This window comes from Myotis brandtii, unplaced genomic scaffold (genome assembly GCF_000412655.1).
Source record: "Myotis brandtii unplaced genomic scaffold, ASM41265v1 scaffold191, whole genome shotgun sequence".
Taxonomy (NCBI): Eukaryota; Metazoa; Chordata; class Mammalia; order Chiroptera; family Vespertilionidae; genus Myotis; species Myotis brandtii.
The window spans coordinates 8,043,394-8,060,923 of record NW_005357115.1 but is presented as its reverse complement, the minus strand read 5'-3'; the positions used below and the strand labels follow the sequence as shown (position 1 = coordinate 8,060,923).

The following is a 17,530-nucleotide window of genomic DNA, read 5'->3' as shown; positions in this document are numbered from 1 at the left end:
TGTCAGGATTTATTCTAGACATTCCACATGTGTCAGTGCACTTAATCCTTAGTATGACCCTACCAAGGAAGGTATGATTATTGCCCCTATTGGCAAATGAAGAATTTGAGGCACAGAGGCATTAAATAACTCTCCTGGTTTTCCAGGTAGTCTTGCTTCAGAGCTCATGTTCTGAATGGTGCGGCACTACTGCTTCCTGGAGAAGGAATTGGAGGAGGGGGCAGATCAAGGAGGGACCTGGAGGTCATCACGAGGAGTCTGGATTTTATCCTATAGCCAGTGAGAGCCTAGGGAACGTTTGAAATAACAGATTTGTGCATAAGAAAGGCCACCCCAGGAGGAATGTACAGATGGACTGGGTGACAGCTAAAATTGGAGGAAGGATCCCAGGAAGAAAATAAATGTAATTGTCCCTTAAAGAAGATGAAAACCTCAACTCAAACAATAGCAATGGGGTTAGGAGGGAGTGGCAGAGGTGGGACTGTTTCTTCCTTAGGGACAGAGTCCCTCTTCAAGCCACTCTCTGAATTGAATACATACCCCTAAGGATTATCTATTTTCACAATTTCTTCCTATTGTCCATGACTGTATTCTTCCTCTGCTTCTAGGGTTCTAGTGATCCATCTTTGGTTTCTATTTCTCTCTGGCTATTTAGTTAGCAGGGACTAAGGTGCAAGCAAGTTCACCACTAGCTGACTACATCAACAATGTGAGCCTTCCAATTCCATTTGTGTTCTACCACAAACAGCTTCAGAGCAGTTTGGGCGACAACTATAAGATAAATAGCTACAAAAAATGCCAAGAGAGAATTCCTTTCAATTTAGCAAGCATATATTGTGTCTCTAAATTTGTTTTCCAAAGAAAATTGTCCTCTGTAAACAGCTTCATTAAATCTTTGCATCAATGTATAAAATATATATATATGTATATATATATAGATAGATATATAGATATATATAGATATATATAGAGTCTAAATGGTTTTTTACTTCCTTCTTAAGGAACGCCTACATCAATTCAGAGTTCTCAGATAATTTAATAAATGTAAGACTGAGACTGTTGTGGCTTTGTTTCCTTTTATTTCTTAGGCTTTAAAAAAACAGTGAGAATTATTGTTGAATTTTTTTAAATAATCAGAATCATAGAAAATCCCTTAAGTTTACATTGAGCCTAAATATTCTTCTTACAGTTATTCTGCCATCTTTGCTGAGAGTGAACTGAGTGGCTGGGATTATGACTATGGTTTCTGCTCACCCAAGACAGTCCGATGTGCTCCTGAACCAGATGCTTTTAACCCCTGTGAAGATATTATGGGCTATGACTTCCTTAGGGTCCTGATTTGGCTGATAAATATCCTAGCCATCATGGGAAACATGACTGTCCTCTTTGTTCTCCTAACCAGTCATTATAAACTGACAGTGCCCCGTTTTCTCATGTGCAATCTCTCCTTTGCAGACTTTTGCATGGGGCTCTATCTGCTACTCATTGCTTCAGTTGATTCCCAAACCAAGGGCCAGTATTATAACTATGCCATAGACTGGCAGACAGGAAGTGGGTGTGGAGCTGCTGGCTTTTTCACTGTATTTGCAAGTGAACTTTCTGTCTACACCCTCACAGTCATCACACTAGAAAGATGGCACACCATCACCTATGCTGTTCAGCTGGACCAAAGGCTACGATTAAGACACGCCATTCCGATTATGCTTGGAGGATGGTTCTTTTCTACTCTAATTGCCATGTTGCCCCTTGTGGGTGTCAGCAATTACATGAAGGTCAGCATTTGCCTCCCTATGGATGTGGAAACTACTCTCTCACAAGTCTACATATTAACAATTTTGATACTCAATGTGGTGGCCTTCATCATCATTTGTGCTTGCTACATTAAAATTTATTTTATTGTTCAAAATCCAGAGCTGATGGCTACCAACAAAGATACAAAGACTGCTAAGAAAATGGCAGTTCTCATCTTCACGGACTTCACGTGCATGGCACCTATCTCTTTTTTTGCCATCTCAGCTGCTTTCAAAATGCCCCTTATCACAGTAACCAACTCTAAAGTTTTACTGGTTCTTTTTTATCCAGTCAATTCTTGTGCCAATCCATTTCTGTACGCGATTTTCACAAAGGCATTCCGAAGGGATTTCTTTCTGTTGCTGAGCAAATTTGGCTGCTGTAAACATCGGGCTGAACTTTATAGAAGGGAGGATTTTTCAGCTTATACCTCCAACTGCAAAAATGGCTTCACTGGATCAAATAAGCCTATCCAGTCTACACTGAAGCTGACCACATTGCACTTGTAAAGAGTATTAACTGTTCATCAGTAACTACATTTTTGAACTATACTTAAATATGTAGAAATTATCTGTACCAGTAATTTTAACAAAGAGTTGGTTTTAGGAGGTTATTTATTCTTAGGCACATTAGGCAAAGAAAGACCTATTCCTAGCTCAAAGTATGGTCCATGACCATCACCGGTCTAAACACTATTTGTCTGTTACATAATGACATAGAATACAAAAGTTGAGAGTGTTTAGAAACTTTTACAGCAATTTTGACAGAGTAATTTTATGTCTGTTGAATCTACTATTAAAAAAATTAGGTGGCATTTTACATCTTTGATTTTTTTTCTTATTTCATCTTTGTAGTAAATTTTATTGCATTTTACAAAAAATATTAGTCCATAACAGATTAGAAATTTAAAATAATTTGTCCTTTTTCTTCGGATAGTTTGAGAAACACACTCTAGAGATGAACTGTCCAATCTGACAGCCACTAGCCACATGTAGCTAAATTTAAATTAAATCAAATCAAATTAAATTAAAAATGCAGTTCCTCAACTGCACTAGCCACATTTCAAATGCTCAGTAGCCACATGTGCCTACTGGTTACCATATTAGACAACACAAACGCAGAGCACTTCCATCATCATAGAAAGTTCTATTGGATAGTGCTGTTTTAGAGACTTTTATTCATCCCCTATTATGTTCTATTGTCTAAATTTTAATGTAAAGTAAGCATTTAAAGGCACTTTTCAGTCTACTTTCTTGGTTTAGTGTTTAGTCTCTAAAGACCAATGAAACATTAAATAACAGAATGTAAATTCCTTATGGGTAGGAGTTTTCCTGTCTCAATGTTGTTTTCCTGTCTCTTAGCTCAAGATCTTGGCAATGGAATGCAATCAGTGTGCTGAATTACACTGAAGTTACAAAATCTATAAGGATTTTTCTCTCAAGAGCCCCATCTTTTTATTTAAATAAAAAACAATATTTAAATATTTAAAAATATTGACCTTTATGCCCTGGACAGTGTGGCTCAGTTGGCTGGAGTGTCGTCCTGTGCACTGAAAGGTTGTGGGGTTGATTCTCCATCAGCCCATACCTGGGTTGAGGGTCTGAACCCTGGTCAGGACACATGTGGAAGGCAACCAATCAATGTTCTCTCTGCATTGCTATTTCCCACCCTTCTCTCTCTCTCCCCTTCCTCTGCCTCTAAAAATCAATAGGCATATCTTTGGGTGAGGATTAAAAATAAAATAAAATAAAAATGAAAAATATATAACTTTTATCCTTTTTATCTTTTGAAGGATGGTATAGAAATATATCCAATATTTACTAGAAAATATTTTAATTCATCAGAATTTATTCTTATAGGACAATAAAATTATTCTATACTGCTGGGTATTATTATCTTTACAAGTACTGTATATCTTATTTCACTTGTTATAGATTTCTTTTATTTCTTTGATACACTCATTTCTTTTATTTATTTGTTTCTCCTACTATATATACCCTAGACCAGTGATGGCGAACCTATGACACGCGTTGTCAGAGGTGACACGCAAACTCATTTTTATTGATTTTTCTTTGTTAAATGGCATTTAAATATATAAAATATCAAAAATATACATCTTTGTTTTACTATGGTTGCAAATATCAAAAAATTTCTATATGTGACACGGCACCAGAGTTAAGTTAGGGTTTTTCAAAATGCTGACACGCCAAGCTCTAAAGGTTCGCCATCACTGCCCTAGACCTTACACATGGTAGGTGGTTAATATTTTTAGGTGATTCACTTTTATAACAAATATAAAATAATCATAAGGAAAGCTTTTCCCTTATAAGATGGTCTCATAGAAAGTGTGTGCATTCTTAAGCTGTATAATCTCTCATGCATAAATCATAAAAACATCAAATGCTCAAGAAATTCATATTTATAGCTTGTATTTTTTTTTCCACAATGTTTGACACTATCGTAAATAAGTCCCAAAATGACTAAAAAGGGTTAATCAACCTGGAATAACTCAATTTACAAAATATTTTCAAAAGGTATTTTGTCCTACGTTCATAATATTTGGTTTTAGTTTCCTCAAAAATGAATTAAGTCCATGCTTAAATTAAGAATCTTTATGTCACAAAGATTTATATAAATATGTTCATAAATGGAAATAATCTTTTTTTAATGTGCAATATTTTTATTGAGTTTTTTTCCTACGAATGATTACTATGGACTTACTATTTATAATTTAGGCTTCTAGTTATAAATCACAAAGTTCCCACCTGGCTTAGAGTATATTTATGTGAATATCAGCATAATATTAACCTACTAACATGAGTCAAAAGAAAATCCCCCAGTAAATGTCCGTGCTCACCACTCCAATTAACTGTTGTTCTTCAATCTAAGGTTATTTGTTTTCCTGCACAACTTAAATGACTGAAACTGAGAGCCTCAACCAGAACTGGAGTCTCACTGACCCATGAAGTCTGAGCTATACATATGGTTATTTATACATATTATTGCACATTGAATAAAATAAGTAAAGAAGGTATTCTAGGCCAAGGCCAGTTGGTCAATCCCTAAGACACTAACTATGCAAACTCAGCATGATCTTCTTAGCCTACAGAGAGATGTGGAAAGTGTGTAAGAAAACACTGTAGGATATAAGCGTGAGAAAAAGTTTGAGTTGGGAATTATGATACATGATACTTACACAAATGTCATTTAACCAGCAAACTGTAACCTCTGTAATTGTAACCTCTACCTATAAAAGGGTATAGAATGACACTTGCCAAGGTATTGTATTTTTAAGAACTTAGAACCTACTTTTGACATTTTGTTATAATATGCAACAAGAAATGTTTAGCTTGGACATGGAGAAGAGGTTTCTAAAAGTAAAAGTAATATCATATCAAAGCCAAGTCTTGGATAAACTCCACCAATTCATAGAGCTTAAAGAATAATTTTTTCTTTTGGAATAAGATTTGTCACACTCTATCTTTAGCACATGTGTTAAATATACTGGTTAACTATGAATCATGACCCATTTGTAGGTAGTGAAATCAATTTATTGGGTCAATACCATCATTTTTGAAGTGCAATAGGACAAATTCAAATCTATATATATAAAAGCCTAAGCGACCAAATGACCGGTTGACCGGTTGCTATGATGCGCACTGACCACCAGGGGGAAGACACTCAATGCAGGAGCTGCCCCCTGGTGGTCAGTGTGCTCCCACAGCCAACCTCCTGCGGCCGGCCAACCTCCTGTGGCTGGCCAACCTTCCGCGGTATCTCCCCAGCTGGCCAGCCCCCCCAATCGGCCCCAATCACTGGCCAGGCCAAGGGACCCCACCCTTGCACAAATTCGTGCACCAGGCCTCTAGTACAGTGGTTCTCAACCTTCCTAATGCCACGACCCTTTAATATACCAGGTACTCATATGTGGGCATATCTGCATGTGGGCGGACCCGCCTGGAGACGGATAGAGGAGCGGTGTCTCGGTTCCTAAGACCATCAAAAATATGTGTTTTCCAATGGTCTTAAGCGACCCCTGTGAAAGGGTCGCGACCCACAGGTTGAGAACTGCTGCTCTAGTAGAAAATATAAGAAGCTATCATGTGCTAAAGACAAACACGATTTTCTGAAATTTTGGGTTCATTTGGTTTGTGTATCTATGTACATGCAAACATATACTTGTTATTAAAGTATCCTAATATATATAAACAGCTAGGTGCCGTCACAACCAAATGGGTGACCAGTCACCATGAAGTGCACGAAGCACCTCTCGGTCCCCCCACTCCCCCGGCCCTGAGCCACTCACCATGAGGGGGACTAGCAGCGGGGTGGGACTGGGGACTGTTGAGCGGTGGTGGCGGGCTGCTTCATGGGATGGCCATGAGCTTAGCGGAGCAGTCACCCAGGCGGCAGCGAGTTTCGCAAAGCAGTCGTGGGGCAGGGGGACTGTTCGAGCTTCGCGAACAGTCAAGGGGTGGGGGGAGCTTTGCAGAGCAGTCGCAGGGTTCGCGAAGCAGTCAAGGGGTGGGGGGGGCTCACAGAGCAGTCACGGGGTTCACAAAGCAGTCGAGGGGCAGGGGAGCCTCACGGAGCAGTTGAGGGGCTGCAAGCATCGTGGAGCATCCTGGAGCGTGGAGCTTCACGTAGCTTCACAGGGCAGCAGAGGCCAAGCGACAGAGGACAGGCTAGGCCTAGGGACCCTAACTGCGCACAATTTTGTGCGCACTGGGCCTCTAGTAATATATAAAAATTGTGAAAATCATTCATTTAGACAACTTTTCAAGAACCAGAATTTTTTCTAGCATTATTTAAAACTAATAAAAGGGTACATGGTACAAAATAATTGAGCAATATCTTAACTCTCTCTGCAATCACCACCAAAACTATCATCATTTATATTAGCATGCAAGGATAAGTATTATTGGACTTTATTTTGTGGTAAGCCAACTCTTTTAATTAATTTTTTTCCGCATTTTTAAAAGATCAGGGGCATGAAATCATGCAGAAATTCAAATGGGACAACTGTAACTTTTTTCTCTAATGATAAAATATACCACATAAAAAAAGATGATCTATGTAATAATAGTATTTGTAATGTGCCACTAAAAAAAATCACTGTCAGAATGGCTATCTTTAACAAATCAACAAATGACAAGTGCTGGAGAGGATGCAGAGAAAAAGGAACCCTCGTGCACTGCTGGTGGGAATGCAGACTGATGCAGCCACTGTGGAGAACAGTATGGAGTTTCCTCAAAAATCTAAAAATGAAACTTCTATTTGACCCAGTTATCCCACTTCTAGGAATATATCCCAAAAAACTAGAAACACCAATCCGAAAGGCTATATGCACCCCTATGTTCATAGCAGTACAATCTATAATAGCTAAGATTTGGGATCAGCCTAAGTGTCCATCAGCAGATGAGTGGATTAAAAAACTTTGGCACATCTACACATGGAATACCATGCTGCTGTAAAAAAGAAGGAACTCCTACCATTTGCAACAGCATGGATGGAGCTGGAGAGCATTATGCTAAGAGAAATTAGTCAGTCAGAGAAAGATAAATATCACATGATCTCACTCATCTGTGGATTATAATGAACAACATAAACCGATGAACAAAAACAGATCCAGAGACAGAGAAGCGTTGATCAGATGCTCAAACCTCAGAGGGAAGGTAGGGGAGGGTGGGGGTAAGGGGGAGAGATCAACCAAACGACTTGTGTGCATGCATATAAGCACAAGTGATGGATGTGGACAACAGGGGGTGAGGGTGAGGGCAGGATTGGGTGAGATGAGAGGATGGATGGGGGGGACAATGGGGGAATAAGAACACATTTGTAATACCTTTATCAATAAAGAAATAAAAAATTAAAATTAAAAAAAATCACTGAAGCAAAGTGACAATTTAAAATTCACAGTGGAAAGGAGGAAAGGAATTTTAGAAACAACTATTATTGCCTCTCCCCAACACATTAAACCCCAATTCCCAAGTGAATTTACCGTCACTAAATTCAGCCCTTATACTGTAATTTGCAATAAGGTTTGCCTACAGCACATAGTGGCTGGATGAGCCTGGGAGGAAGAAACAGGAAGAAGACTAGAAAGTGTACTCAGCACTGGAGGGGGTACATTTCAAGGACAGACACGAAGAATAAGTGCCCTCTTTTTGCTCTCCATGTGGAAAAGATGGCCATTTCATGGTAGGCAACATCCATGAAGAGAACCCCCAGCACCCGGAAGTTTTCAATAGGCAAAGAAGGACCTGGAATAGTGGTAGTATGGTAAAGGACAATCACTCTGAGGAAAAAGCGGAGATAGCTGGAGGATCTGGTTAGGAGACCAGCCCACTTACTAGTACAAACTGAATCCTCATGCAGCTGCCAATTTTAAACCAAAGATAGTACCCCACATATGTTGTCCAAAGCCCAGAGAGATTTATCCAGATTCTGACATGACTAAATAGTAGCTGGGTAAAACAAGACAAATGTTGAAATAAATTAAACTTTCTAATTGGGGTTATTTCCATACAGGAAATGGGAAATTCACCCTGTGACCTGTCAGATCAAGGTATCTTATCCTTTCACAGACCATAACCCACTCAACCCAACACTGCTGCCTGAGTGAGAGTACTGTCCTGGAGAACACTGCTCAAAACTGAGATTAAGGATCCTAAATTTAGAGAACATGTATACTCTACCCCTTAAGAGAAGCAGAACATGAGGAAAATGTTCCTTTGATGGATGTGAATCTACTAAGAAAGAGAGTATTGCAGAATAATTTGGAGGATGATTTTCTTTGTTTTTATTGGTGCAGGAAAATGAGACCTATCTGCGTTTTACATTGTTTTCTCTCCCTGGTTTTAAGACATTTATCCAGGTCTTCTTGCCACAAATAAGAGCAAGCAATCTCATCTGGCCTGAGCAGAGGTTCCTGAAGAGAGTATCTTTTCCTGACTTTTGTTTTAGAAAGCCTACACTCAATGAGGGGATTCCCTGTTAGGGAAAATGAAGAGAGGTAGTATCTTTGAGAGATAAAAGAGTTTGGAAAGGGGTCTTCCACTGTAAGAAAAATATTTTAAAAATTGAGAGAGGGGAAACCCAGTATGACTAGGAAGAGAAGAGAAGTCTAAAGTTTCAACAAATAGAATGGGAACCTAACCCTAACCCTAACCCTCACAATTCTCCAGAGATAGGAGGATACAAGAATGACCTGGCCTCAGGATAAGCCCAGAGAGGCTGATTCTTAGCTCAGGAACCCTGGCCTCAGCAAAGATTTCCTTGTTCATGTATAGCATGGGTTTAGCAGAGGCATCTGCTTCCAAGGAACCATCTGGGTTGATCGCTAGTAAGGAGTGTAGACTAAAAGACCCAGAGAAGCCCTCTTATATATCCTGCTACTACTTGGTGAGAGATGGGAGAAACACTGGCTCCAATCTATTAAATGATCCTGATTTCACTATGCAGGGGAACTGCAGTCTGATTTAAATTTTACTTCAAGTGAAATAAATGTGACATTTCTTCATGCTCCATCACACCTGATGCATCTATGCTTTGTCATGGTATAGATAATGAGGGTTTAACAAAAAGAGACCCTTTTAAATTAGTAAATGAAAGAAATATAAAATTGTATATTCATATCTGCATCTGAATTATAATTTTATTAAATTCCAGTGAACCAAAATTTGAGCAGCTTTGCGGACTATATTGAAGCAAAAACAAGTTTCACAATGCATGATATAGTCCCACTGATGTTTATGATATATCAAGCTCCTAAGTTTTACCACTCTGCATCACCAATGGCTTTTGCAAATACATAGTCTCTCCCTCCAAAACACATAACACCATCTTTCAAATAGAATTTCCATTTGTTCTTGCTTCGATGAATCTGTAGGAAGAAATATAGTCTAAATTAATTAATTTAAAGTCAAAGTATTATTTACATTTCTTTGCATATCACATGTGATTATTCTAACCCTAAATGGGAGTTCTTAAAAAAAAAAAAAAAAACAACTTCCTGCCCGGCGGGTGCAAACGGGGGCCGGCGCAGTCAGCACATGGGAGTGGTGGCGGTGGGAGCAGGGCTGCTGGCAGACAGGGGACCGGGGACCACAGCAGGAGGAGCCAGGCAGGGTCACAGAGGATGGGATGAGATCTGCCCCTGTGCCCACCACAGCCTCACGGCCTACAGTTCCTTTCAAGGTGCATGAATTCATGCACTGGGCCTCTAGTATGCATATAAATTCCCCAGTTAATCTCTCCCCACCCCCGCAAAAGAAACCAAAGAAATACTAGAAGAAAACGTGGTGATCCCTTGAAACTCTTGAGGCAAGAAAGAACTTTCTATTCATGACTCAAAATTTAGAAGCCATAAAAATAAAGGTTGCCAAATTCAACATCTGCATGAAAGAAAGAGAAAGCATTGAAAACAAACTCAGGAAAAAGTATTTATGCATATAACAAGGCTCATTCCCCCGCCCCCAAATAACAGAGCTCTTAGAAATCAATAGACAAAGATTATGAACAAACAATTCACATAAAATATAAATGGCCCTTAAACAAGCAAAAAGTTAAAAATTTCACCAAGATATCATTTTCCACCCTTCATAATAACCACTTATATTAGTTTCTGAGTATATTGGCAAAGCTTTATGAAAAGAAAAGCACTCTCAACCATTGTAATGGGAGTATATACTGGAATATCATGCAGGAAAGCATTTTGGCAATATCTAACCATATACATTTGCCCCTTGTCTCAGTAATCTCACTTCTTGGGTTTATTTAGTAGAAATAACTGTCTTATGTACCTGGCCATTCAATAGCAAATGACTGAAAAATAACTCAAATATTCATCAACAGGGAATCAGTTAAATAAATCTTAATAATTCCACAATGGAATATTATACAGCTATACAATAGTAGCACAAATTTCTCCAAGATATATTCTCTTTAAAAAACAAGGTGCAGAATACAAGATTCTTGTGCTACCTTTTAGGCTTGTACTTGAATAAAGAGACTCTGGAAATATATTCAGAAACTAATATAACTGGTTACTTATTTGTACTTAAGGCAGGGACAGGGCGCTACTGGTAGGAAGCACAAATGATAAAAGAGTAGAAACCAGACTTTTCATGGTATAAAAGTGTTTTGTTGTTTTTAATGATGTGTATACTGGATCAAATATATATATATATACACACATATATATTATACATATATGTTATATATGCTTTTATTTTATATTATATATAAAATAAAAGCATAATATGCTAATTAGACTGGACATCCTTCCGGACTACCTTCCAGACGAAGCCCGGGCTGCCTAGGTCCCGGGTGCCTGCTGGTGGCTAGAGGGAAGCCTGGGTCCCAGGTACCAGAGGGAAGATGGTGCCGGCAGCCCAGGGAAAGAAGGCCTACTCTTGCATGAATTTCATGCATTGGGCCACTAGTGTGTGTGTGTGTGTGTGTGTGTGTGTGTGTGTGTGTGTGTGTATAGGAGAGAGAGAGAACAAGAAAGGGAGATACTATGCTACATAATTAGCAATTACTCAGTGTACTAGCTTCTAAGGGACAAAGCCAGCTATAAGCAAAAGTTTGATATTGTTCAATGAAGATGCAACATATTCAAATAGTTTCACATTTAGCTATAAATAGTATCCTATTTATAGCACAGAACACGCTCATCTACAGTAAAAAGTTTCATTTCACCATTAATCTTCCCTATGATATCCTTATTACTTTACCCTTTATATTAATCTTGGACTTTCCCTAGGCTTCTGAAATAACATGTCCATACACTTCAAGTAATTTTCACACAGCATCTTGACCAGTAACCTTCATTTGACCTTTTCTCACTGCACATCTTAATATTTACAAAGTATTCCCCCAACTGTTAACATAAAGTTTAAAGGTGAATTCCAATTCCATATGCTAATCAAAACCAAAAATATACTTTTTTAAAAGTGCTTTTCAAAGTTTAATGAGCATGCAAATGACCTGGCAGAGTCTTGTTTAAATGCGCATTCTGATCCAGTAGTCTGAGGTAAGACACAAAATCCTGCATTGGTAATTCTCCCAGGGGGAACTGACACTACTGGCCTTCAAAACACACTGACTAGTAAAACTCTTAAAAAACTACTGAAAAGTCAATTCACTTGAGTCATCCAATACTACCTGAAACAAGCCAACTAATGACCAGAACTGGGAAATTACTCTTTTACAAAAATTCACTGCCACAAGTGGTCTTTCCCATTCTACACTAACCTTAGAGATACATTCTCTTTGCAAGTTATCTTTTGACTTCAGCACTCTTCTTTAAAAAAACTTTCCAATAGTTCCCCAATGCCCTGATTTCCATTTAAAAATTTATTACTTAAAATATTAACTAATTAGAGAGTACCCTCAGACAACTAGATTTGTTAACACTATACATCTAATATCACTCCTTCTATCTACCCCACAAGGTTATTAAGAAACAAAAGGAAATGAGAAAATACTTTGAAAAATACAAAGCACTATGTAATTAATTACAAGCTATTTCCCACAATGAAGTTCAATAAGCTTACTCTACCCATAATGGTCTAGAAAATTATTTGTGCCTCTATAGAATGCACATATAATTTGGTGCCTTATAATGTTTCCTTCATAGAAGGCAATATACTATTTATAAAAAGGTAAACTAAGTTTGGTCCCTTTTCTGTTACCTATTCCTTCTTATGCTTATGTTCACCAGCATCTAAATTGCCATTTTCTATCTGAATGAAATGTTATAGGAGAGAAAACAAACTTATTTTTAGAAAAAAATGATTTTTACAACATTCTAAATACCATCCTCTATTTCACCCAAGTATATTGAAATTGTTCACGAAAAAAGTCAAAGATGTAAACATGCATTAGTCATCAGGGAAATGCAAATCAAAACCTCAGTGAGGTACCACTTCACCCCCACTAGGATGGATAGGATCAAAAAGTCAGATAACAAGTGTTAGTGAGAATATGGAGCAATCTAAACCATCATATACTGTGGTGGGAATGAAAACTGGTACAGCCACTTTGGAAGACAATATGGTAGTTCCTCAAACTATTATCACATGACCCAGGAATGCCACTCCTAGAAAGAAATGGAAATATATGCTCACACAAAAACTTGTACACAAATGTTTATAGCAGCATTCTTCTTACTAGCCAAAACATGGAAACAACCCATTCATCAACAGAAAATGCAGTGTGGAATAGCCATACAATAGACTAGTATTCAGCAATAAAAAGGAATGAAGAACTGTTACATGCTACAACATGGATGAAACTTTAAACACTGTGTAAAGTAAAGAAGCCAGTAACAATAGACCACATATTACATGATTTCTTTCATATGAAACTCCAGAATAGGGAAATCTTAAGAGACAGGAAGTAGATTAATGGTTCCTCAGGCCTGGCAGAGGGGCTGGGAAGAAATAAGGAGATCTATACGGTGTCCCAAAAAAACATATTCACATCTTGAATACATTTCATTTTCAAAATATAATAGACTCTACAGACATTGTATATATACATTTTTTTGAACAGCCTGTAGTAGTGAGAACTAATGGGCATGAGGTTTCTTTTCAAGGTGATGAAAATGTTCTAAATTGATTGTGTTAAGGATTGCACATATCCATGAATGTACTGAATACCATTGAACTATATACTTTAATTAGGTAAACTGTGTAATTTGTGAATTACATCTCAAATCTTCTAAAAAATAAATGTAAATATGTATAAGGACAAAAACTGATAATTCTACTACATAATCACATTATAGTGTTTTTTAAAAAAAGAAAAAAAGAGTATTCTATTTTAGTTACTACAGTTAAATTACTACTAACTTAATTTCTAGGCTTAAAACTTGAGAGATGCCTTCAACTCTCCCTTGTCAATCATTCTCTAATATCCAGCTAATCACCAAGGCCCACTGATTCTTTCATCATAATCTTTGACTCTTCCATGGTCTACTGCCACCCTTAGTCTGGTTCTGATTACTTCACGTATGCACTATCTCTGTTCTTACTATTTTCCTCTTTCAAATCATCAAACACTGCCAGTTTTTAAACCCAATTACAATTTTTTCAATAACATTCTCAGAAAACCAATGCCCATCAAATCAAGTTTGGATTTCTCCTACCAGGATTTTGGATTTTCCAACCTGCTCACAACTTTGTTTCCCACCCAGCCTCATTTCCTAACACATCCAAAAGGAGAACACTTTAGTCAAGGCAGAGCTATCCTTCACTGTCCCTTGTACATTCTACATGCATTCATATCTCTGCCTTTTTATCAGGCTATTCTACTCTAAATGCCTACTCTCTACACTTACCTATATCCTATAAATCATTCAAGACTATTTCAAAACCTCACATCACTCATGAAGGATTTGTAAAGAATTCCAACTACAAATGATTTCTTATATCTCCTAGCCACTTTTAGGGCTTATTGTATGTACAATATCTTAGCAATATGTATGTACATATTTGGGCAACTGTTTTACATGCCACTCATCTTAGCATTTGATTTATCTGTCACATATTTTAGCTTTTGATTTACCTACCATCTTATTTCATGCCATTCTATTATTCCATACAGAAACATCTTGTTTCAATAAGATTCTCGCCTTCTTTAGACAAGGACTACCACTTTTTTGTATCACTGAGACCCTGCAAATTTATACAATTAATGAGCTATTTCAAGATTAATTTAACTGTGAACTATAATTCACCATCATATTCCCCATCATTTTACACACCTTTCTACTATTAATGCAATTAATAAACCCAAAGTCTAAAAAATGAATACAGTACCTTGTCATACTGACAGACAATTACATTATCCGTGTCAAACAGGTCTGGCACATCCTGTTCACTAACATCATCTCCAGAATTTAAGGGGTCCTAAAGATGAAAGATGAAAGATGGTCACGTTAAGGAATTTAATGATGCTTTGAATTTTTTAAAAGTAGGCATATGTACATATATCTTAGAGAGTCAGAACAGTAGTGTACTTAAAAGTCAAAGAGCCTGAGGTTGACTACTGATCTTTGGCAAATTATTAAAACTCCTCATATCTCAGTTTTCTCATCTGAAAAAAATGAGGTTAATAATAAGACCCATAAGGCAGTGGAAATGTTAAATAATGTAAGGCAGATAAGACTTAATATGATACCTGGAACATATGCAAGAACATCATAAATGACAGTTACTACTACTTACATGCTTCTTAATTACCATGTTCCATAAAAATTTTGGTACATTTATTAGGATTAGAGTAGATACCATATGCCTCTGTCCTGGCTGCCTTCTTTACCTACACTTCCATCCCCTAAACTTCCCACAATCTCTAGTTAACACCTGTTGACAGGCTATTTCGAGCCAGAACTTGCCCATGCAACTGGCTACTTTTCTTTTATTAGTTTTAGCAACCCACAGTTCCCCTTATTGTTCCACAGACCAGTGTTTTGTTCTTCAAGAGTAGTTAAGCTGTAGACACGCTGTTGTAGTAATTATGTTGGTAAATATGATGCCAAGAACCAAGAAAAGGCTGTAAGATAGATAATATAGTCTGTTGTAACTTTTTGCCTTCACCTGTATATATCTTGAAGTTGCAATCACAGCCACTCTCACTTTCACAAAGCATTCTTACTAAAATTCCATATTTTATTGCCAGATTATATGTCTTGAATCTGATGGCGTCCTCTCCATGGAATCATTACTTCCTCAAGTGATAACTGCTGTTTTGGTATATAAAAAGATTTAAATTTCGAGATAGTGATCCAAAAGAGGTCTGACTTTGTAAGAACGGTCTGTGTTACATGTTGTTTGTGAATTATCATTAAGAATGTAAGTATTTGCTTGAATCTCTTTCTAGTCACAGTTTTTGGAAATATGGGTGAACAAGTAAAGGATCAGTTGACTGGTAATCCTCCCATTCTGGCTTGTTAGTCTCATCAATATAATTAAATGAAGAAATTTCTTTATATCCATATAAGTAATTCAGTCCATGTTGAAGTTTTAGCAGAGGCTTTGTGGTATTTTTCCATTTAGTACTGGTATAAATTGATTTGAGAAGTAATGAGATCGAAAAAATCCTTATCAAAAAATAAATTGGTTACTTCACTTATACTTTGTGGGTCCTCAAGCTGAACAGTTATGCTTGAAATATTTTTATAACCCTCCAAGGCTGGTAAAATATCTTTTTTTTTTTTGCCCATTCTTCTTTGGAATTACTTTCACTGTCAAATACTATCACATTTCTCTTTTGCCTTCGTGATGGTCTAATGTCAGACTCATTACTATCTTCTGATAAAGTACTATCTTTCAACTGACTACCAAAGTCACTTGGACAATCAGACAAAGTGGCTGTACATAATTTGCTCAAACATTCCTCTCTGCTGCGACATGTCTTTAAAAAAACTTTTGCCATAATAATAAATGGATGAAAAGAATTAGATGTATTGCTTGTCATGTCTCTGGAAATACTGACTGACGAGTTGAGAAAAAGACAGAAGTTAACTCGTGACCTGTCAGCAGCATTCAGACACAGAAACACGGTCAGCAAGATGTTAAGATCAACAACTATAGTAGCCGATTCCTAAATAGTTACTACTGGTGTAAATTACAAGTTTCAGATTAAAAGTTTAAATATTAGCATACAAATAAGTCTCATTTTAACACTAAAGACAAAGTTAATCTTAATTGTTATTCCTCTTGGTTCCAAAGTATATGAAAGTACAAATGTTATAAATTGAATAAAGAAAGTTTCAACTCAAAAGTACTGCTCACCTCTTCCACAATGTCTATTTGAGGGTCTTCGTTATCACTACTGTTAGTAGTTGAATCTCCATTTGATATGTTATCAGCTTCTCCTTCAAGCACCTTCAGGTCTCCTGCATCAATAATCTCTAGAACTTCATGCTCATCTACATCTCTTGTACTTCCTATTTCATCATTGGAAGATGTATCACCAGTTCCATCTATTTGAATTATTTCATAAATATCTTCATCAGGTACCTGAATGCTTAAACCCATCTGAGAATTATAATCCTAAAAAGAGAAAGAAATGCAATGAAGTTTTTCAAGTCAAACAATGTGTCTAAAACATTGAATCATACAAAATATAAAATTACTTAAACATCTCACAAGTGGTCACTTTAAATCTTTCCTGTAAGATGATATTCCCTAATTTTGAATAAAACATAGGAATAATTTTAAAATTATAAACCTACTCACAGTCACCTATAGACAGCAAATGAGTTCCCTGCTTTAAGATAGCATTTACCAGTGTTTATATAACTTACTTAAATTTATATAGTACCTGTTAGCTTTTAAATATTTCACATTACTTTAAACAATAACTCATGAAGTAGAAAGGACAAGAGATATAATGCTCAGTGAACAAATGAAAAATATAAAGGATTATCCTAACTGAAATAAGCCAAAGAAACAGAAAAATCCAAAATTGTAGTTAGAAAATTCAATACTCCTCTCTCAGTAATCGACAGAAAAAGTAGACTGAAATTCAGTAAGGGTGTAGAAAACCTGAATAACATAATTAACGATAAGTTAACCAAATTAACATTTATAGAAAACTGTACCCCAAGATGCAGTTTACAGAATATTCACCAAGATGGACCATATTCTGGGCCATACACCAAATCTTGACAAATTTAACACACACAAAATATGTTCTCTGAGCACAAAGGAATTATTAAACC

The 17,530-nt window shown here is 36.9% G+C and overlaps 2 protein-coding genes across 2 annotated transcripts in view; one reads left to right on the top strand and one right to left on the bottom strand.

Annotated features, from left to right (window-relative positions):
- Nucleotides 1–2,300, top strand: part of LHCGR (luteinizing hormone/choriogonadotropin receptor) — an 81,831-nt gene extending 79,531 nt beyond the window's left edge. Inside the window, exon 11 of the mRNA XM_005864851.1 lies at nt 1,190–2,300. Within this exon, the coding sequence (XP_005864913.1) occupies nt 1,190–2,300 (1,111 nt within the window). The remainder of the gene's footprint in view (nt 1–1,189) is intronic.
- A 7,115-nt stretch (nt 2,301–9,415) lies between these two features.
- The window catches only part of GTF2A1L (general transcription factor IIA, 1-like), a 93,512-nt gene continuing 85,397 nt past the window's right edge, over nt 9,416–17,530 (bottom strand). Inside the window, exons 8-10 of the mRNA XM_005864817.2 lie at nt 16,599–16,859; nt 14,622–14,711; nt 9,416–9,676 (exon numbers count right to left, since the gene is read on the bottom strand). Coding sequence (XP_005864879.1) covers nt 9,569–9,676; nt 14,622–14,711; nt 16,599–16,859 — 459 coding nt within the window. The 3' untranslated portion in view covers nt 9,416–9,568. The remainder of the gene's footprint in view (nt 9,677–14,621; nt 14,712–16,598; nt 16,860–17,530) is intronic.